Source organism: Saccopteryx leptura, chromosome 2, assembly GCF_036850995.1.
Source record: "Saccopteryx leptura isolate mSacLep1 chromosome 2, mSacLep1_pri_phased_curated, whole genome shotgun sequence".
Taxonomy (NCBI): domain Eukaryota; kingdom Metazoa; phylum Chordata; class Mammalia; order Chiroptera; family Emballonuridae; genus Saccopteryx; species Saccopteryx leptura.
Window position 1 is genome coordinate 75644637 of NC_089504.1, and position 23467 is coordinate 75668103.

The 23467-nt window shown below is 44.7% G+C and overlaps 1 protein-coding gene across 2 annotated transcripts in view; it reads right to left on the reverse strand.

Annotated features, from left to right (window-relative positions):
* TTC39B (tetratricopeptide repeat domain 39B) overlaps positions 1-12834 on the reverse strand; it is a 164764-nt gene extending 151930 nt beyond the window's left edge. For both annotated transcript variants that reach the window (XM_066368200.1, XM_066368199.1), the window contains exon 1: positions 12709-12834. In XM_066368200.1, the coding sequence (XP_066224297.1) occupies positions 12709-12750 (42 nt within the window). In that variant the 5' untranslated portion in view covers positions 12751-12834. The remainder of the gene's footprint in view (positions 1-12708) is intronic.
* Positions 12835-23467: the final 10633 nt, after the last annotated feature.

The window sequence follows — 23467 nt, forward strand, 5'->3', positions numbered from 1 at the left end:
TACGTACATGCTTAGGTGTTTGCATACAACCTCAAAGGCTGGAATGCACATTGTTTTGGGGCAGAGCCCACTCCAAGGCCCAGAAATGCACTTAGTATAGGCCCTGGCCGGTTGGCTCAGCGGTAGAGCGTCGGCCTGGCGTGCGGAGGACCCGGGCTCGATTCCCGGCCAGGGCACACAGGAGAAGCGCCCATTTGCTTCTCCACCCCTCCACCGCGCTTTCCTCTCTGTCTCTCTCTTCCCCTCCCGCAGCCAAGGCTCCATTGGAGCAAAGACGGCCCGGGCGCTGGGGATGGCTCTGTGGCCTCTGCCCCAGGCGCTAGAGTGGCTCTGGTCGCAACATGGCGACGCCCAGGATGGGCAGAGCGTCGCCCCTGGTGGGCGTGCCGGGTGGATCCCGGTCGGGCGCATGCGGGAGTCTATCTGACTGTCTCTCCCTGTTTCCAGCTTCAGAAAAATGAAAAAAATAAAAATTTTAAAAAAAAATAAAAAAAATAAATGCACTTACTATACATTGTCATCTCCTCTACCTTTTAACCTCTCACACTAAGTAACTGAACACAAACATACCTTTTATAAGTCTAAGTCTCCAACTAACATCTAGGTCCGTGATGGCGAACCTTTTTATAAAAACCGCCCACTTTTGCAGTGCTGGTCAACCTGGTCCCTCCCACCCACTAGTGGGCATTCCAGCTTTCATGGTGGGCGTTAGCCCAGCAACCAAACGGCACTGTGATTGGCCCACCATGAAAGCTGGACCGCCCACTAGTGGGTGGGAGGAACCAGGTTGACCAGCACTGCAAAAGTGGGCGGTTTTTATAAAAATGTTCGCCATCATGGGTCTAGGTCATACATGAAAAAACTGTAAGAGCTATTGTTACATTCACTAATATTAACAAGGGGGCCTTTGACACAATAAACATTTGGAGAAACCAGAGGTTACCACACATACTATTTACGTGTTGGTGGGCAAAAGCCATTTTCAAAAAATACTATTGATATTGCCACTTTCCTTGCTGACAAATACTAACACTGTTCTGTTTAAACAGGTGACCCTACAAGCTCCTGTTACCATTGTCTTTTGTATTAAGTGGTTTCCCCTCTCCCATCTCCCCTCAGGGAGGAAAAGGTATAATTTTGCAGACTTGACCAAGTTGGGGGTCTGGGGTTAGCTTGAGAAGTATCTTCAACTATATTCCCAGATTCCAGAGGAGTTGTGCAGGACCCCGGATGGGCTGACCTTTATGGAATGCCAGTTCCTTACAGAGTTAGAAAAACAGTGTCAACCAACCACTTCCTACATCCTTAATAATAGTGCTAAGAGCCAACATTTGCATCCCACATGCTAAACATGTTACAGGGTTTCAATCCTCACCATAACGCTCAGAAGGTTCTGGTATCTCCAATTACAGATGAAGAAACTGAAGCTTAGAGAGATTAATTTACCCAAGGCTGTACATGGAGGAGCAGGGAGTCAATCTGACTCCAGAACTTATACGATACCACTTCATGAGATGTGGCAAATAGATTTATATTTTCTCCTAGTTTTTGATGCCTATATGAGTATTAAATAAGCAAATTAATTCATAAGGCTTACAACATATTATAAACAAACTTACATATTGCCTTAGAAATCACCTAGTACAAGGGTCAGCAAACTTTTTCCATAAAGGACCTATAACTATTTAGTAGGCTATGTAGACCTAACAGTCTGTGTCCCAACTACTCATCACTGCCATTGTTGCGTGAAAGCTGCCACAGGCAACACCTAAATGAATGGGCAGGGCTGTGTTCCAATAAAACTTCATTTACAAAAATAGGCAAGAGGTAGGAAAGTTATGTTTGGCCTTCCTGTGAGGTTCACTGCCCCTGACCTAGTGGATAGGGCACTATATAGAGAGTCAGAAACTTGGCTGCTAACCCTGATTCTGTGCCTGGGCAAGCTGAGTGACTTTGGGCCAGTCATTTCCTGACTGCTTCCAGGACGTGTACTTCTGCAAAATTTTCTTCTGAAATGACTGCAAAAATAAGGTGAAACTATATATACATACACTAAAAAACTTGTGGCAGATTCTCCATCAAACCCATAATTAATGAGCAGTAAAAGCAATACCTTAAGATAAAGCATAAGGGGAAAGAGAACTGGCCTTTAAGAGTACTCCTAGGCCCTGGCCAGTTGACTCAGTGGTAGAGCGTCAGCCTGGCGTGTAGGAGTCCCGGGTTCGATTCCCGGCCAGGGCACACAGGAGAAGCGCCCATCTGCTTCTCCACCCCTCCCCCTCTCCTTCCTCTCTGTCTCTTTCCCTCCCACAGCCAAGGCTCCACTGGAGCAAAGTTTGCCCAGGCGCTGAGCATGGCTCTGTGGCCTCTGCCTCAGGTGCTAGAGTGGCTTTGATTGCGGCAGAGCATCGCCCCCTGGTGGGCATGCCGGGTGGATCCCGGTCGGGTGCATGCAGGAGTCTGTCTGACTGCTTCCCCGTTTCCAGCTTCGGAAAAATACAAAACACACACACACACACACAAAAGTACTTCTATGTGGGCCCTGGCCAGTTGACTCAGTGGTAGAGTGTGGGCCCAGCATGTGGAAGTCCCAGGTTCAATTCCCAGCCAGAGCACACAGAAGAAGCTCCTATCTGCTTCTCCACCACTCCCCCTCTCCTTTCTCTCTATCTCTTTTCCCTTCCCACAGCCAAGGCTCCACTGGAGCAAAGCTGGCACAGGCACTGAGGATGGCACCATGGCCTCCCCCTCAGGTACTATAATGGCTCCTATAATGGCTCCGGTTGCAACCAAGCAATGCCCAGATGGGCAGAGCATCGCCCCCTAGTGGGCTTACCAGGTGGATCCTGGCAGGGCGCATGCAGAAGTCTGTCCCTTTGCCTTCCCTACTTCTCACTTCAGAAAAGTACAAAAAAAAGAAAAGTACTTCTATGTGCCAGGAGCTTTGTAAAATAGAATTGTATCTCATCCTCATCAGCAATTTTGTGGAGCAGGTATACATGGGGTCCTCGGGTTAGGACAGTCTTGACATATGATGTTTCGAGTTTACGATGTTCATTCCCATAAAAACTAAAAACTTGAAACATGAGTGTTTCAGCTTATGAGGTTAGCATCATACTTATGGACTACGTGGGCGAACTAGTTTGGTTGAGCATGGTGGAAGAATACACAGTAATGCGGCATGTGAGTGAGGGAGTTGGCGTCCCCCAGTACGCTTACCTACGCCATTTTGGACTGTTAAAACCACAAGTGTTCTGTTTGTGTTAGGCTAGGGTGTGCTTTGACTTACACCAAAATTCTGGTTACGTGACTGTTGTAGGAACGAAACTGTGTTGTAACCTGAGGACCCCCCTGTATTCCCATTTTATAAATGAAGAGCATCAGACTAGTCAAATAAAATACCAATGGTCATACCGCAATTGACAACCTAAGACCTGAACCCAAGCCGACCGCTCCTCAGAAGCTCAATACTGCTCTGTGCCAGGGCTATTCTTAGCCAACCGATATATGGTCCATGATTTTGCACAGTTGATGGCATCAGAGTGCTTCTGGGAGATGTTCTGGAGTCAGACCTCATTCCCTCATCCTCTCCTCAGGACTCTCACTGTCATCTGTCTACCCACCTCCTTTCTAAAACATTGTAACCCACGTGGCCTGAAAAATGATGTGAAAATCTGAAGTTTCCTTCAGTTCTGAGTGAAAAGACTAGGGACACCCTGGCCGGTGGCTCAGTGAACAAAGCATCATCCTGGCGCACCAAGATCGCGGGTTAGATCCCGGTCAGGTCACATGCGAGAGCAATCGATGAGTACGCACCTAAATGGAACAACTAAGTGAAAAAGTTGATGCTTCTCTTTCTCTCTTCTCCCTCTCCCCCTCAATCTCGCTCTCTCCCTCCCTTCTCTCTCTCAAATCAATGAGAAAAAAAAAAAAAAGGACCAGAGGCCACAGAACTCTAACAAGAAGTTGTCTAAGGAAGCAGGAAAGGAGAAGAGGAGGACTGAGGAGCCGTCAGAGAAACCCTGACTGGTCTCGCTGACCACACCAGACCGCTGGGTCGGGTGGTTCTGATTCTCAGGACATAGCCAAGGGTACAAGTCTATGTGATGAAAACATAAGCCAAGAAAATTGTGCAAATGTCTGACTCATTTGTCCTTTTAACCACTGCACTGCAGTTCACAGTCCTCATTGTAAACCTGTACTTTGGAAATGGGGTTGGGCAAGGAGAAAGCGAAACCAAGAACTGTTATCATGATTGCTTTCTTTACCCAAAGAGAGCGAGAGAGAGAAAAGGAAAAACATTCCACAAATACGGGAGATTACATATGTCTCTCCACTGTCAAGAAGAAGAAAAAAAAGCTCCTTAGCTGAGGGTTCAAGGTCCACCTAGTCTGCGGGCACACAGCCAGCGCTGCCTCTAGCCCCGGCCACACACCCCACACATGGGGCCCCAGCACCAGGGCCTGTCAGGCTTCACCCGCGCCTGAGCACGTGTCCTCCGGGGCAGACTGCCTCAGGGACCAGAGGTGTGACCTGCTCCATCACTGCCTACTGAAATTCCACCCCTCCACGTCCAGATCAAATGTCACCTTCTGATCACAGATGTCAAAGGTGAGAAGAACTTCAGAAACAGATCATTAACGTGAATTCCTTCCTGTCACCTATGAGGAAACCAAGGCCCACAAGGGTTAAGTCACACGGCGGAGCAGTAGAGACCTGGTCTGCAAACCAAGCCACCTGACCTGGGGAGGGCACACCCTACCATGTTTCAGTGGCAGCCCTGTGAAAGCTCTCTTTCTTCTTCTTCTAGGAGCACTTGGCCTGCTTCCTCTCTCCAGACTCTCCCCTACACTTGAAGATACCATTGTTTGTTTGTGTCCACATTCCTGACCATCAGCTTCAGAGGGATTAAAATAATACCCTACCTATCGTATTATCCCAGTACTTAGCTACCCTTGCATATAAAGGGCCTTCAGGGGGCTGTTAACAGTCACTGGACAAAGAAAACCACCTATGGTGTAGTTTCCCTCCAATCAGCTTCCACGAACTGCCAGAGAGCCACCTAACTACAGTGCTTGATCTCTCCACTGTCCTGAGCTGAAAACCTGAAATACACACCTTGATCTTCACAATCTGGGAAGAAAGATGTAAAATGGCCCTTCCTGCCCTTCCAATATTGTTCCCTGTCACTCCTAGCACCACAATCTCTCCCTCTGCCTGCTAGTTCTTCTCCCTGAGACAAACCTCAACAGTTCCCTCACGCCCGTCCTGCAAGATCCAGAATTTCTAAACATTGCCTCTTCCAGAAAACCATCCCTGAGTACCCATCCTACCCGCAGGTGAGGTGCCGTACTCTGTGCACCCAAAGTCCCTGGCATCCCTCCTCTATGATTCCCAGCACTGAGTATTACAGCAATTTGTCTACACACCTGTCCCTATCCCCAACTAGACCATAATTTACGGCGAGAGCTATAGTCACCTCTCCAGGACCTAGCACAAAATCCAACACATTAAATTAGACTCAATAATTTTTCTCACTGACTAGTTACAATCAGACCCAACAAATAGATATATTTGATATATATCATCTCATTGAAATATTTTAAAATATGTAGACCTTATTTATATATCCACATAATATCAGCAATACATTCAAGGGGATATGTCCCCAGATCTCAGCAGAAACGCATTTACTACACACCCACAGTCTTTAAATAAAGAACGTAAGAAGCATAATGGCAGGATGAACTCCCAAGGCATTCACCACTTGAGGAGTCCCTTTAAAGAGGTGGGTGACCTAACCAATTCAGCCCACTGGCCAGAGCGGCTCTGAGTACATGACCAATTTCCACTAAGCTCCTAAGTGGAAGAGGAGAGCACCAGCGACCAACACAGGCTTGATGAAGAAAAACTCTCCCCAGGAAGTCTCACGAGTGTCCAAAGAGCCCGCAGGTACTCAACCTCCACAACATGAGCACACCTGAGATGCCCGCTGGAGCCCCTGAGACTGGGGGCTGGGAGATGGCTGGATGGAAACCATGGGCCTCACAGAATTCACAGTATCAGATTTACACTGTGGATAATTAGTAACAGCAGACAAGGGCAGGGAACAAAGATAAGGTAAACCAGCTAACTCAAGGGAGAATTGAGAGCTGCCTGAGAAACATCCCTGCACTCCTGGACTTGACAAGAAGGAAGGGGGTATTCAAGTATGGAGGGAGGGAAGGAGGTATGAGAGCAACTTTCGATGAGAAAGTAGCATTCCAAGAATAGATGGGCCTCCCAGAGATTCAAGATTGAACATTTCAGGGAAACTGCCTGTTTGTTAACCTAAGCAGTAGTTGAGGCTGATGGTAGGTTGATACTATTATTTCCTCCCACTAATTTTTGTAATATGTACACGACCAATTACAAAAACTTTTTCTATTTCATCCACTAACATAAAATGGCCATGCTCTCTGTAAATCACAGAGAGCCACAGGGGTGAGCTTATGCAGAGTGAGGTCCATTCCCACCCACCAAAAAGGGGGGCGAGGTTAAACCATTCACTTCCTCCGAGGTAAGAATTGTCACTGAATAGCTCCTCCTCTTGCCTAGTGAAAAAACCTTCCATCACAGGGATGTAAAGTACAGCACAGGGAATCTAGTCATAATATTGTAATAACTATGTACGGTGCCAGGTGGGTACTGGAAATATCGGGGGCAACACTTTATAAAAATATTTATGTATGATTGTCTAACCGCTATGCTGTACACCTGAAACTAGTACAACACTGAATGTAAAATATATATATACATATATATATATATACATAGATATAGATAGATAGATACCTTTGACTAAATGAAAAAAAGTCCAGATTCCTATTTTTTAGGAGCTAGAACCCAAACTCCTTAGCATGACATTCCAGACACTGCACCACATGATCCAAACTGGGCTGTGCAGTTTCAGCCCTCACCAGCTCTCCTCCCTATGGCTGAATACCCTGCTGAGCCCCACTGCACCCTCACGTCCGCCATCTCAGCTCCCAGCCAGGTCTGAGCCTGATCCCACTTGTTCTTCCCATCACAATCCTGATCACCCTTCAAGCACCAGTTCAAATACCATCTCTTCTTAAAGTCTTGCCAGCCCCTAAACTAGGTTGGTCAACCATTGCTTTCCGCACCCCGTTGTTCCACAGTAACTACTGAAAGCACTCCATGTACTTTCATAGTACCTACCATGACAATAAATTATGTATATGTGGCCCTCCTACTTAAAACCTACCCTGGCCCAAAGACAGAGTTAGTTACGCGTGCAACTGTGTCTTTGGCTAGAGAGTGTTCTTCCAGGGCTATGTTGCTGTCTTACCTTGGTGTACACAACCAGCATCTAAAGACTGTTATTAGCTCCTAAGAAGTGCTCAAGGAACACTGGTAGAATGAAAGAATGAAGTTGATTCTAAGAAACCATAGCAATCAATTTTATCTAAATTTCATCTAAAATTCCAATGAAAAAAAGTTTCTAAATCAGAATAGACCTAAAAGATCCTGGGCCAAAAAAAGCAGGCCATGAAAATATCTGTTCCATAAGCCATTTCCTTGCTAAACCCAATGTTTCTCAACTTTCTTTTCATTAAAGCCCCCAAGAAGCCCATTTAGACATTTTTTTCCTACCTATGTTTCCCCCATGAAATGTTAATGGCACAGAAACATATCTGTGCTTTATATATACATGAAATGAACAACTACAGCCTGACCAGTGGTAGCACAATGGGTAGGCATGGAATGCTGAGGTCCCAGGTTCAAAGCCTTAAGGTCACCAGCTTGAGCATGGGCTCATCTGGCTTGAGTGCAGGCTCACCAGTTTGAGCACAAGGGTCACTGGTTTGAGTGTGGGATCATTAACATGATCCTAGGATCACTTGCTTGAGCCCAAGGTCACTGGCTTGAGCAAGGAGTCACTGGCTCAGCTGGAGCCCCCCAGTCAAGGTACATGTGAGAAAGCAATCAATGAACAACTAAAATGCACCAACTATGAGCTGATGCTTCTCATCTCTCTCCCTTCCCCCTCCCCGCAAAAAATAAATAAAAAGAGCAAGTGCAATTTACTTTTTGTTCAATAATGGGTTCAAAATAACTGAATAAAAATTTAAATTCAAATTTTAAGCTATTAATATTTAACTTTATAACTATATTTGCTGAATAACTTTTAATGGAATTTTATATAAAATATTATGTATCAACTTACATATGCAAATAACCAATTTCTACCTAATAGAAATATAGCCAAAATTTTTAAGATATTCAAAGCTGTATGTTTCCTGAAAAGGGAAAATAACTGAAAAATTATCTTCTTAAAAGTTATTTTTAGTGAAATTAACTCATTCCACATGAGAAAATAATTTTTAACTTAACTAGTTGCTAGATATTCATTCAAATATTGTCGACATGTCCTCTTTTTAGTACTTCTTAACATAATTATTATTAAACTAAATAGTATTTATAGAATTAAATAATAAAATATAAACAAACTATTTTTATTTAATTCTGGAATCTCAAATCACTCAAAAGCACAGAGGGGCAAATATAAGCAAGAAAGGCAATGCCAATGCCACAAATATAAGAGTTCACCAGAGAGCAACTTTAGGATCAAGCAACTGATGGTCCTTCAGTCACAGCCACCTATATGCTATAGGTTCGTAGTATTGACTTTGTACAATTTCTGTACACCTTTCATGAACTTGATGGCAATGTTGCTTGTGTAATTCCCAAGAAAACCCAAGCAGGTAAATTTAAATCTTAAGAAATAAGATTTGGTTAACCAAGCTTTGAAGGGCCACACACCACTGTAAAATCTAAGATGTTTCTGTCTCCCTCCAGAATCAATTTTTGCCATCCTTGAGATTGCAAGTCCTAACCTCTGTGTTTTCATATTTATCCTCCTAGAACCTAAACAGAAAAAAAAAAAAGAGAGAAAACATCAGACTACCTAAGAAACACTGCATGCCACAGCTACTGTGAGAGCTCTTCTACTACCCTCTCCTCTTTGGTTACTTTGAAAGAAAAGAGATCCACATTATTATTTTCTCTTTTTTGAGAAAGAGAGAGATAAACAGAGAGACAGGAAGGGAGAGAGATGAGAAGCATCAACTCATTGTTGCAGCCCTTTAGGTGTCCTTGATTGCTTTCTCATATACCATGATGGGGGAAGGGCGGTGCTCCAGCCAAGCCAATGACCATGGGATCATGTTGATGATCCCACACTCAGCCAGCTACCCTGTGCTCAAGCTGGGAGCCTGCGCTCAAGCCTGATGAGCTCATGCTCAAGCATAAGACCTTGGAACCTGGGCCTGCAGCATCCCAGGTGAACATTCTATCCACTGCGCCACCACCTGGTCAGACGGAATCCCCATATTATTAGCCCTTCTCCAAAAAAGGAGCATCCCTTCCCCCTTATTTAAAAGACTTTTAAAAGAAGAGCCCTAAGAGGTTGAGAAAACTGGTCAATCACACCAGTATGGACAAGGTCCTTGTCTCTCTACTTCACTGTTGTTTCTCCAGGCTAGCACTGGATTTGGCACATAAGACAGTCAAATGTTTGCACACATAATGAATAGCTATGGAACAAACAGAGCTAATAGTTCAGTTCACCTAATTCCTACGCTACTACTTTTCCAACTTCACCACTTTGCACTTTGTTCTACTTTTCCAACTACACCCCTTTACTTTCCTGGAATATCAAAGAGTGGCCACAGAGACTACCAAATGTAAATTAAGTGTTTGAAAAACTTCCCAGCTGAAATACGCTATTTACTTCACACAACCAGTAAAGTTGAAGAGCAGAGTCTTGTTCATTTGTGTGTAGAGCACTTCAGCCCATTGAAAGTTAGGGACTTCCACAAATGATACCCAGTCTACAATGCACTACTTCTCACCTGCTTAACCTGCCTTGAGCTCTTTTCTAGAGTTCTTGTACACATGTCATATCTCCCTACCCTGACTGAGAATTTTAGAGAGCCAAAACTGGCTTCTCTTTCTAAGGCATCTACCAAGTTTAAGCACAGAGCAAATGTTCAGTAAATGTTTGCAAAACTTATACCAATAGAAATGGTATATTACGAGGGATAAAAGTGGATTTGGCACGAACAAAAAATTCTGTTTGCACTTGGCTCATCTCCTAGGACCAGTATAATACCTACCTAACACGAAATAGGTGTGTGTAATAGTTACTGAATTAAAAAAGTGAATGAAAGATTAAGCAAAAAAAAGGACAAAAAAATTAAAGAGGAATAAATACCTGAGATTAAAAAAAAAAAAGAGGCCCTGGCCGGTTGGCTCAGTGGTAGAGTGTCGGCCTGGTGTGCAGGAGTCCCTGGTTGGATTCCCAGCCAGGGCACACAGGAGAAGCGCCCATCTGCTTCTCCACCCCTCCCCCTCTCATTCCTCTCTGTCTCTCTCTTCCCCTCCCACAGCCAAGGCTCCACTGGAGCAAAGTTTGCCTGGGCACTGAGGATGGCTCTGTGGCCTCTGCCTCAGGCGCTAGAATGGCTCTGGTTGCAACAGAGCAACACCCCAGGTGGGCAGAGCATTGCCTCCTGGTGGGCATGCCCGGTGGATCCCAGTCGGGCGCATGCGGGAGTCTGTCTGACTGCCTCCCCGTTTCCAGCTTCGGAAAAATACAAAAAAAAAAAAAAAAGAAAGAAAAAGAAAAAGAATGAGCATTACTGCAATGAAAAAAAAAAAATATGGTTCCAGCAAAAAAAAAAAAAAAAAAAAAAAAGGTGAATGAAAGATATGGCAAAAGCTGAGAAATTATTATGCAACATCTTTTCTGCAGTCATTCATTCATTCATTCAACAAATATATATTCATGAAATATCTGTGTGCCGGGTTCTCTGCTACTCTCAAACCTAACTTCCCCCAGAGCTAGAGCCCTTCTCCCTAGCTAATGTATGTCAATACATCAGTTCATCCTGCAGGCAGTGGGCATAGATAGGGTGGCCATATGTCTCAATATGCCCAGGACAGTCTAGTTTACACCTGTTGTTCAAGTGTTAATTAATAATAGCATCTCTCTCAACCATGCCCTGATCTAGACAATTATATAGCCCTAAGTATAACAAAATTATATTTTTCAACAAGCAGACTAGAGATTCAAAAATTCACTCCACATTTACTAGCTACTCCCTATCTTGTTTCCTCATTTATAATATGGGAATAACACAGATTAAACTAAATGGTCACACACAGAGAAGCAGCTGGGGACAAGACGGGAACATCAGATTGAGCCCAAACTGTACAGAGCCAGGTACATGGATCTTAATTCACTATACAACAGGGAGTCATTAAAACTTTTAAGGAATGGAGTGATTGTATGATCAAAGCACCATGAAAGTATTACTAACTTGATTACAAGAAAGAACTAAATAATGAAAAAGAGCCGGAAAAAAAAAAAAAAAAAAAAAAGAGCTGGCTTCATCACAAAGTAATAAGACAGCCTGAAGCTATAGATGAAGAAAGATTGTCACAATAGCAACAAGTGTAATATTGCATCATTTGCTTTTATGGGTAGTTTACAGGTTTCAACAGTAAATAGATGCAGTTAAGCAAGCACTAGTTCACTGGTCTGTGATCTTGGCGCCTTCATTGCAAGGGGCAGTCTTTAAGGAAGGTTCTGGACCTCCCAGCTTGCCCTCTCGCCTGCCAGTCCTGTAAAAGCTCTAGTTAGGCTATTGTTTTGTTTTCACTTTATGGGCTACACTTAAAACATAGTGTTCATTTGTCAGGAGTTTCCCGACATTGAAGAGAGGGATGGGAATCTTAACCCGCCTCCTCCAGATCTTCCACTATTGCATCATTTGAAACTAAGCCTCCTCAGGCAGCGACTTGTAAAATTCAAGTCAGGTAAAATGGAAGCAGCAGCAGCTGTGGGTGCTGCTGCGCTGCCGCCGGGCTCAACTTCAAGCTCAAGAGAAAGCGTCTCTGGTATCCCGGGAAATGCCAAGTACAGAAAGAAAGTCTATAAATCAACAGGTCCGGCGCGCCCGCCCGATGGTGCCCAGACCTAGGTGCGCCTGCCATAGGAGGAAGTGGCTAATTACTTAAACACAGTTGAGATGACAGGATGCCAGAGTCGGTCGTAGCTTCTTCCTTCAGCCTATTACACCAACTCCGGGGACTCATGGGCGGCTGCTCCGGTCCCCACGGCAGCCCCTGCCCCGCCCGCCCCTGAAGACAGCCCTGGGGCTCCTTCTTCCTCCGGCCATCCCGCTCTTCTCATCGACTATAAGCCTCTCGGTTCTCCAACAGGAAACTTTCAAAGAAGGTGAGACTGACTCCCAGCTCAAGACACGATTGCGCCAAACCCGGATGGCAGTGTCGGGGCTCCGGGATCAGAGCTCAGAAAGCCTGATGTCCCTGGAAAGGCTCGGAATGGCTCAGTGCTGCGGGTCCTGCGCTACCGCGCCCACGCACCTTCCACCCGCGGACCGGACGTAGGGTCCTCCATCCCCGCAGCCCCAAGGGGCCGGCGCCCGAACCTCCGCTCCGAGCGCCGCGGAGATGCTCTTCTCCTCACTCCCGCCCAAGGACGAGAACACCCACCCACAGCCCAGCCTCTTCTGCAGGCTGGAGGCTGCCGGTCCCAAACTGGGACCAAGGGGGCGGGACGTTGGCCATCCCCTCCGTGCTCCAGGGACAGTGCCCACACCCCCCACCGACAAGTACCTCGTCCGCTTCCAGCTCTGCTCCGTTGCCTACGAGCGCCATGTTAGTCCTCTGCCTGCCGCCACCCGAAAACCAAGCCTGCAGCTTAGAGGCTACTCGGTTTCTCCGCTCTGGGCTCAGCCCAGCGGCAGTGTGGGAGGAGAGGCGGCCCCGCCCTCGCTCCGGATTCCGGGCGGGGCCAGCGCGCTGCTAAGCGAGCACTTGGCGCCCAGGGTCCCTCTTCGCCCTCAGCCCCGCCCCCACAGGCATCGCCCCGCCCCCGCGCCCCCCCCCCACGCGGCTCAGACTGGTTCAGCCAACCAGGTTCCTGCAACCGAGTGTCTGCCGCCACCCTCACCCACGTGGGCGGGGTCATCCAGTGAGCGGAGTCACCTTGCACATCAAGACATAGAGGGCTGGCCCACCTTCTCGTACCTGAAGGTCCCCGCTTCCCTAGTTCTGCAGAGGACTGGTGATCACCTGTACCCAAGAGAGTGCTGGGTTGACGAGGCCAAGGTCAAAGCCATGCTACCCCTGAGGCCTACAAAATGTCCACCTAATCCTTGGGCTGATGCCAGTCCTCTTCCCTTGCAGGTAGACACCACATCTCACAGATGGTGTGTCCAGAGTGCCTTGTGTCACTGTCACCGGTCACCCAGAGGCCTCTGTAATAACACCTGTCCAGACACTAGGTCAGTCAGGGGCATCATCATCAGACACAGAGGTGCTGTGTTTGCCTTTTTTTTTTTTTTCCTATTTTTCTGAAATGAGAAGCAGGGAGGCAGAGACAGACTGCCTCATGTGCCCGACGGAGATCCACCCAGCATGCCTACTAGGGGGGCAATGCTCTGCGGGCCTGGGCCGTTGCCCTGTTGCAACTGGAGCCATTCTAGCGCCTGAGGTGGAGGCCACAGAGCCGCCCTCAGCGACTACGCCAACTTTGCTCCAATGGAGTCTTTGCTGCAGGAGGGGAAGAGAGAGAGAGAAAGGAGAGGCGGAGGGGTGGAGAAGCAGATGGGCGCTTCTCCTCTGTGTCCTGGTCAAGAATCCAACCTGGGACTTACACACGCCGGGCTGACGCTCTACCACTGAGCCAACCAGCCAGGGCCTGTGGTCTCCTTTTGTGTATGTGTGAAAACTCAAAGAAAAACCACAGGACAGATATTTATACTACTTGGAGCTCCTGCTACTACCTTGTGAACTATGTCCCCCAGCATCCCACACTGACCCCTTTTGTCACTGCAAACATATGTGTCTACTCGTGCTTTAACTGTAAGCTCTGTAAATGTAGGGATTCTGTCTGTCTACTTCAAGGCTTGATCCCCAGCACCTAGAACAATGCCCCTGCACCTAGTAGGTGCTCAACAAATATGTGTTGCCTAAGTTTAGAAATTGATTCTTGCTTCTAACCTGTAAAATAAACTATCCAACTGGTAAATTAACAGCTATATTTTCAATACAAAATAAAGCTATATTTTGTCAGCTTTATTTTACATACCATAAAGTTCACCACGTAAATGTGTAATTGGATGACAACTGTTTACAAAACACCATCCCAATCATAATATAAAACCAAAAAAAAAAAACATTACCTGTGCATCTTTGCTCTCAATTTCCTATCCCTAGTCCCTGACCTCCAGCAACCACTGATCTGCCACCATGATTTGCCTTTTCTACAATTTCAAATAAATTGAATCATAGATAATGTGGTCTTTTGTGTCTGCTCATGAAGACTAATGTCATCAAGTGATAATTACAAAAATAGCTGACATTTATTTGAGTACTTTCTATGTGCCAGGAGTATGCTAAATCCCTTCCATATATTATCTCATTTATTTTCCATAAGCCCATGAAGTAGATACTATCAACTTACAGATGAAAAAACTGAGGCTCAGCAAGTTTAATGACTTGCTTGCGGTCAGACAGCTATTAAGCAAATAGGGCTGCCCAAATCTGAACCCCCACAGTCTAACTCAGGGGTAGTCAACCTTTTTATACCTACAGCCCACTTTTGTATCTCTGTTAGTAGTAAAATTTTCTAACCACCCATCGGTTCCACAGTAATGGTGATTTATAAAGTAGGGAAATAATTTTACTTTATAAAATTTATAAAGCAGAGTTACAGCAAGTTAAAGTATATAATAATAATTACTTACCAAGTACTTTATGTCAGATTTTTGCTAAGTTTGGCAGGATAAATCTTTATAAAACAACTTACTATAGTTCAATCTATCTTTTTATTTATACTTTGGTTGCTCTGCTACCGCCCACCATGAAAGCTGGAATGCCCACTAGTGGGCGGTAAGGACCAGGTTGACTACCACTGGTCTAACTCAAGGGTGTGGCTGGTAACCACTGCTCTGCACTTCCTCTAGCCGCCTTCCCTCTCTTCTCCCTATTTGCTTCAGTAGAGCAATGTCTTTTGTTTCAAGTTCATATCTTAGCTCCTCAAGAATTTCCCCTTCTGTCTGCACATGTCTATTGCACATATTTTCAGTAAATCACCTTTGTATCCTTGAAACTTGCTCTACAATTTTAATGAGTTGCTATGTACCTTTATACTGGAAAATAAAATGGTTCTACCCTATAAACAACATATTTTAAAAATGGGTTAGATTGTGGTAACGGTTGCACAACTCTGTGAATTTATCACAAATCATGAATTGCATGCTTATAATAGGTGAATTTTATGGTTATGTATATTATCTCAATAAAGCCTTGTTAAAAACTGGTTAATGCCCGACCAGGCGGTGGCGCAGTGGATAGAGCATCGAACTGAGATGCCGAGGATGCAGGTTCAAGACCTCCGAGGCCGCCAGCTTGAGCGCGGGTTCATCTGGTTTGAGCAAGGCTCATCAGCTTGAACCCAAGGTCTCTGGCTCGAGCAAGGGGTCACTCGGTCTGCTGTAGCCCCCGGTCAAGGCACATATGAGAAATCAATCAATGAACAACTAAGGAACCGCAACAAAAAATTGATGTTTCTTATCTCTCTCCCTTCCTGTCTGTCTGTCCCTCTCTCTGACTCTGTCTCTGCCACAAAAAAACCCACAAAAAAACAAAACTGGTCAAAACACTCTTTGGGTGCTCTTAGAATCAGTTATATGGGGCTAGAAGGGACCTAGAGATCATTTAATTCCAGTGCCTCTGAAAGTTTTTATTTCTCCCCACAATCTCCTATTTATGCTTCACTTTGTGAGTACAGATTTCCTGTCTAGTCCAGATTCTACTCTATATTAATCATGTATGATTCTGTTTTATAAAGTTCATTGGTTCTTAAGTTAATATTACATCCTTTTGACATGAAACCATCTCATTGGTAGCTTCTCTCTCCCTCAGATGCTTTGTTATTCTCTTACTTATGAATTTCATCTCGTCATATTTTGAAGCGATATGAAGAGATATTTTGAAGAGAAAGAACCTTGGCTCTAATTACTATCATGATTATGTTATGAGAAAAAAGTCTAATTTTTCAAAAATCTATTCTTATAGATGAAGCTTGGTGTATTACTTCTTTTATTTTATTTTATTTTATTGATTTTAGTGAGAAAGGAAGGGAGGGAGTGAGAGAGAGACAGGAACATCAATTCGTTCTGGTATGTGCCCTGACTGGGAATCAAACCAGTAATCTCTGTACTTCAGAACGATGCTTAACCAACCAACCTACCCAGGCAGGGAAGTATCTTATTTCTTTTACTACAAGGGATCAAATCTGGCCTGACCACTGGTGGTGGCGCAGTGGAGAGAGCATCAGCCTCTCAGCTTGAGCGCAGGCTCATCCAGCTTGAGCATGGGTCGCCAGCTTGAGTATAGGATCATAAACATGACCCCATGGTCGCTGGCTTGAAGCCCAATGTCATTGGCTTGAGCCCAAGGTTGCTGGTTTGAGCAAGGGTCACTGGCTCAGCTGGAGCCCCTGGCCAAGACATAAATGAGAAAGCAATGAATGAACAACTAAGGTGCTACAACTATGAATTGATGCTACTCATCTCTCTCCCTTTTTGTCTGCCTCTACCTGTGTCTGTCTGTCTATCTCTCTCTCTCCCTCTCTCTCATTTGCTAATAAAAAAAAGGAATCAAATATGAAGCCCTGTGTGTTTTAAATTCACAACACTAGATGAGCAATACTCATATTTCTGAGGAAGCCGATTATAAACACTGAATGAATAAATGGGTGCTAGCCACTAGAACATCTAATCAAATTTGCTTTTCTTCTGGTAAATGCCAACTTTCTTTTCCTGCACATGTGTGATTTTACAAGATCATGAATCACAAATATAAATAGATTTTTTTCCAAGAACAATTAGGATAGATTCATTTTTATAACAGAATTTCCCTTGCCTGTTTCCTAATAATAAACATTGTAGATTACTCAAATATTCCATTTCCCAAAAGTAACTAGCACAGGGATTAAGCATGAGTGATATCTGAATTTTTTTCTTTGAAGGCACACCTACTGGGTGTTTGGGTTTCAAAATAAATCTAATATTGCAAAAATCTGATTTTTAGTATTCCCAAATGCAAGGTTTTTTGTTGATATTTGATTTAAATAAAAATTGCATTTTCATCATCTGTGCAGTGGAGAAAGAATGGTTTAACATTTAGAAATGAAAATTTTCAGATGTTCATATGCATAAAGTATGTATTCATTATAAATCACACACCAATAGCTTTGTGGAGGTTTTGCATTTTTTTTTAAGGTTTATTATATTGGCCTGACCAGGTGGTGGTGCAATGGATAGAGCATCAGACTGGGATGCAGAAGGACCCGGGCTCGAGACCCTGAGGTCGCCAGCTTGAGCGCGGGCTCATCTGGCTTGAGCAAAAAGCTCACCAGCTTCGACTCAAGGTCGCTGGCTCAAGCAAGGGGTCACTCAGTCTGCTGAAGGCCCACGGTCAAGGCACATATGAGAAAGCAATCAATGAACAACTAAGGTGTCGCAACGAAAAACTGATGATTGATGCTTCTCATCTGTCTCCGTTCCTGTCTGTCCCATCTATCCCTCTCTCTGACTCTCTCTCTATCCCTGTAAAAAAAACAAACAAAAAAAAACAATATTCATTAATAAATAAATATTAAATAAAAAATAAATAAAATAAAATAAAATGGCTCCTCCCTCTCAATCCCATGCTACCATGTCTGCCAGCTGCCGTCACAGATTTATCACTATGTGAAACTATCTTGTTCATTTATTTGTTTACTTGTTTATGGCCTATCTTCCTCAACAACAACACCACACACACACACACACACACACACACACACACACACATACTATAATGTAAACTCCGTAAGGGAAGGAACCTTGTGTTTTGTGTTTACAACAAAACCACAGTGCCCAACATGTAATAAATAGTTAATAAATAGATATTGATTGAATTAGTGAACTATTAAAAAGTTCATAGTATACAGAGCATGTTGTTTAGATCTTGGAATGCCAGTGCTTTAGCATAATGATTTTTTAAAACAGACCAAAACCACTAGTTATGAGGGAGATTAAAGAACACAAGTTACATAGAGTCTAAAAAATGAACACTATTTTTCTTAGGGTAATATAGCAAGCATGATTACTATCTTTAACACCTACTCATTTTTGCAGAATTATACAAGAGCTAAGCACTTAGAGGTCCTTCAATGACTTAAAGGGGATTAATTCAAATACCTGGGAGAGGTTTAAATGCTGGGTGGGGGGGGGGGATTCATCTAGTGGAGGCTGAAATCCTCACTTAAGAATATTTCTGTTCTAGGCATTTGGACCTGGGTAAACATTTATTTTGCCCTGTTTATCAGTTCTTTGTTCACTTTTTAAAAATACATATATACAATCTTTTCAATCACTTTAATATTTAGTTTTTACTATGTACTTTAACCTCACTTTTTCAGATGAGAAAAGTGAGACACAAGAAGAGAAAAGCAAAACAAAGACTAACTTTGCCTGACCAGGTGGTGGTGCAGTGAAAGGAGCATCAGACTGGAATTCAGAGGACGCAGATTCGAGACCCTGAGGTTGCCAGCTTGAGCACGGGCTCATCTGGTTTGGGCAAGAGCTCACCAGCTTGGACCCAAGGTCACTGGCTCGAGCAAGGGGTTGCTTGGTCTGCTGAAGGTCCACAGTCAAGGCACATATGAAAAAGCAATCAATGAACAACTAAGGTGTTGCAACAAAAAACTGATGATTGATGCTTCTCATCTCTTCCCGTTCTGTCTGTCTGTCCCTGTCTATCCCTCTCTCTGACTCTCTCTCTGTCTCTGGAAAAAAAAATTCAATAAAAACTTAAAAAAAAAGACTAACTTGGACAATATAAAACAACATGAGTGGAGTGTTGAGGATTTAAAAACAAGAGTGAATAAGCAATCTGTGGTAGGGGCTGTTTGTTGCCACCTGCTGTTTATTCTCTCTTTTCTCCATTAGTAAGAGAACTGAATTACATATTGTGCTACATGTCGCCACCTAAAAGATTGCATTTTGAAGGACTCTTTTACAAGAAGAAATGAACAAAGTAACTAGATTTTGGCCAATGAAATATATTACTGTATATTTGACTTCCATGAAAGCTATTTAAAGGAAAATGACTCAACAGAGGCACGTGCCCTTTGCCCTTCTGCATCTCCTCCTTCACACAGCCTGGAACAGACATGATGGTTGGAGCTCCTGCCACCTATTGGGCCATGAAGTAATATCTTGAGAATGGAAACCATAAATCAGAATACTGGAACAAAAAGACAGGATTCTAGATTCCTGATGACTGTTGAGCTAACCCCATGTACTTCGCTACCAACCTCCAGAATTCTATCACATGAATGATAAATGAATTACTACTGTCTTTAAGTTACTGTTATATTGAGATATCAGTTATATGCAAATAGACCTAAATCTAAATGTATACACTTGTAACATGTATACAGATGTTCAGGGTTCTTTTTTTTTTTATTTTGTATTTTTCTGAAGCTGGAATCGGGTAGGCAGTCAGACAGACTCCCACAGGCGCCCGACCAGGATCCACCCGGCATGCCCACCAAGGGGCGACACTCTGCCCATCTGGGACGTCACTCCGTTGCAACCAAGTCACTCTAGCGCCTGAGGCAGAGGCCATAGAGCCATCCCCAGCGCCCAGCCAAACCCTGCTCCAATGGAGCCTCAGCTGCGGCTGCAGGAGGGGAAGAGAGAGAGAGAGAGAGAGGAAGGAGAGGAAGAGGGGTGGAGAAGCAGATGGGCGCTTCTCCTGTGTGCCCTGGCCGGGAATCGAACCCGGGACTCCTGCACGCCAGGCCGACACTCTATACTGAGCCAACCGGCCAGGGCCAATGTTCAGGGTTCTTAGATACCTTTTCCCTCATTCCAGCCAAAGCATTTAGAATTAGTCAGTGTTGGCCCGTTGTAGCTGACGTGGAACAGTTTTGCATCCCTTGTACACCTTCTCTCCTGAGGGCACTTCCCCCAAGTCCTCTTTCCCTGGGTTCTGCTGTACCTTGTTTACTGACATGTTTCCCCTCACATTGCTAGAGTCTTCTATTGTCCTACAAGCCCAATAATCTTCTCATTCTGAAGAATACTAGCATCTTTTTTTTTTTTACAGTGACAGAGAGAGGGATAGACAGGGACAGACAGACAGGAACGAAGAGAAGAGAAGCATCAATCATTAGTTTTTTGTTGTGTATTGCAACACCTTAGTTGTTCATTGATTGCCTTCTCATATGTGCTTTGACTGCGGGCCTACAGCAGACCGAGTAACCCCAGCGACCTTGGGTTCAAGCTAGTGAGCTTTTGCTCAAACCAGATGAGCCCACGCTCAACCTAGCGACCTCGGAGTCTTGAACCTGGGTCCTCGGCATCCCAGTCCAACGCTCTGTCTACTGCGCCACCGCCTGATCAGGCTAGCATCTTTTTAAAAATGACATTCTCAGGCCCTGGCCGGTTGGCTCAGCGGTAGAGCGTCGGCCTAGCGTGCGGAGGACCCGGGTTCGATTCCCGGCCAGGGCACACAGGAGACGCGCCCATTTGCTTCTCCACCCCTCCGCCGCGCTTTCCTCTCTGTCTCTCTCTTCCCCTCCCGCAGCCGAGGCTCCATTGGAGCAAAGATGGCCCGGGCGCTGGGGATGGCTCTGTGGCCTCTGCCCCAGGTGCTAGAGTGGCTCTGGTCGCAATATGGCGACGCCCAGGATGGGCAGAGCATCGCCCCCTGGTGGGCAGAGCGTCGCCCCCTGGTGGGCGTGCCGGGTGGATCCCGGTTGGGCGCATGCGGGAGTCTGTCTGACTGTCTCTCCCTGTTTCCAGCTTCAGAAAAATGGAAGAAAAAAAAAAAAATGACATTCTCATTGTATTTCATGAATACTTTTAGTAAACCAATATTGTAATTACCTTTGGTCACTTTCAGCAATTCTATCCTCATAGCCTCTTTTTAGCCTAATATTTACAATACTATCCATTGGACACTTTGGATTTATATCAGGCAGTTCCTCCACTTACCTAAAAAAAAGAGTCACAGATACAAACCTTTTCCCTAAAACATATACATAGTAAGTAGTAACATCTATATTCTAAAATTGGTTTGACTTTGCACTACCATGATTAGCTCTAATTGTCTCTAAAGCAATGGTTCTCAAACTCAATCTCAATCATGCATCAAGATCACCTACAGAGCCTGACCAGGCGGTGGCGCAGTGGATAGAGTGTTGGACTGGGATGTGGAAGGACCCAGATTCGAGATCCCAAGGTCACCAGCTTGAGCATGGGCTCATCTGGCTTGAGAAAAAAAAAAAAAAAAAAAGCTTACCAGCTTAGACCCAGGGTCCCTGGCTCCAGCAAGGGGATACTCAGTCTGCTGAAGGCCCGCGGTCAAGGCACATATGAGAAAGCAATCAATGAACAACTAAGGTGTCGCAACGGAAAACCGATGATTGATGCTTCTCATCTCTCCTTTCCTGTCTGTCTATCCCTATCTCTGACTCTCTCTGTCTCTGTAAAAAAAAAAAATCAAGATCACCTACAGAGGTTGCTAATCACCAGAATTTCTGATTAGATAGTTCTTGCGCCTGACCAGGTGGTGGCACAGTGGATGGAGCGTCAGACTGGGACACAGAGGACCCAGGTTCGAGACCCTGGGGTGGCCAGCTTGAGCGCGGGCTCATCTGGCTTGAGCAAAGAGCTCACCAGCTTGGACCCAGGGTCGATGGCTTGAGCAAGAGGTTGCTCGGTCTGCTGAAGGCCTGCGGTCAATGCGCATGTTAGAAAGCAATCAATGAACAACTAAGGTGTCGCAACGAAAAACTGATGATTGGTGCTTCTCATCTTTTTCCATTCCTGTCTGTCTGTCCCTATCTGTCCCTCTCTCTGACTCTCTGTCTCTGTAAAATAAATAAATAAATAAATAAATAAATAAATAAATAAATAAATAAATAAATAAATGAAAAAAAATAGCTCTCGGTGAAGCCTGCTGGTTGTGGTTGCTGCTGCTACTAATTCAAGAACCATACCTAAGGACCACTACTCTAAACCATGGTAAGCAACTTGAGTCCCTGGGACACAGGAAGTCTACCTGCCAGATATATATACTACCACAAAAATTAGGGAATATTTTATCGCTTCATATTTATTTTGAAATATCCCTTAATTTTTGTGAGCAGTATATATAGCCTACCCAGTAAGAGTTCAGGATGAAAAAACTAGAAGTGTTCTTGGGTTGCTACTTAGCATGCAAGGTTTAACATTAACATTCCATCTAACTGAAAATCTGTGACAGTTTTCTCCCTGACATTCTTCCAGTAACAACCTAAGTGGTAAGTGTAAAGCCAGTATCCACGGCCACCATCACAGCAGCCTGGCCCATGCAGGTTCGCAATGGATTCGGACAGTCAGTAAAGAAACAATGGAGCCAAAAGCTGATGAGCCATCATCTTTAATCCTAGCTTGCACCTGGCGGGCAAGTAAAAATACACACTGGGCTCCAAAACCCACTCATTCAGTGCTCACAAAGCTACTGACTTATCCAAGTTTCCTAGAATCAAAGGTTTCTAGCTCACCAGACTTATTCACCTCTGTTCCCCATCTCCTTTCTTCTCCCTGCACAAACTCTGCACAAACTGGCTTCTCACTTAGCACTTCACCATTTTGGCTGCTTCTCCTGGCCTCCTCCACGTGGCATTTCTCTGCTCTCCTCTCTAATGCTAATCTCAGGAACTGAGAGAGCAAGCTCCTGGTCTGCGCTGTTTTATAGTGTAGAAATCAAAACCTTTAATCCACTATACAAATAAAGAAGTCTCTGATACAAAGTCACTTATTTTAGGCATAATGGGATTGCACCACCCCCCACATCAAAAAGGGTGGGAAAGGCTTAGTCCTAAAACCAAGCCCCAGGCTACAAGGATCCTGCCTGCCCACAGCCCACCCCCAACACACAGTAATATCACCTGGGCAACGGGCCTCCATGTGGCCAGCGCCATCTTTAACAAAGTGAGCATAATATATTTTATCTGCCCAACATCTTCAGGCAAGTGAGCCTGACTAAAGCACAGATACTGGACTACCAGTAATAAAGCCTCATCTCCTAGCTCCTTGTGACCTGGATTTGTGATCTTGAACAATTCACTTCAGCGCTTTCATCATTTTTTGTGTGCGTGCCTGTCAAATATAGAATGGAGAGTTAAAGTATAGTTATAATCTATAAAATGACAATCCTGGGAATCTCAGAGTTAAACTGAAGAAAGCTCTCATTGATTTACCATTATGAGCGAGAATGGAGTGTGGTGACTGGAAGTAGCCAAGTAGGTGACTTTATGTAGTCC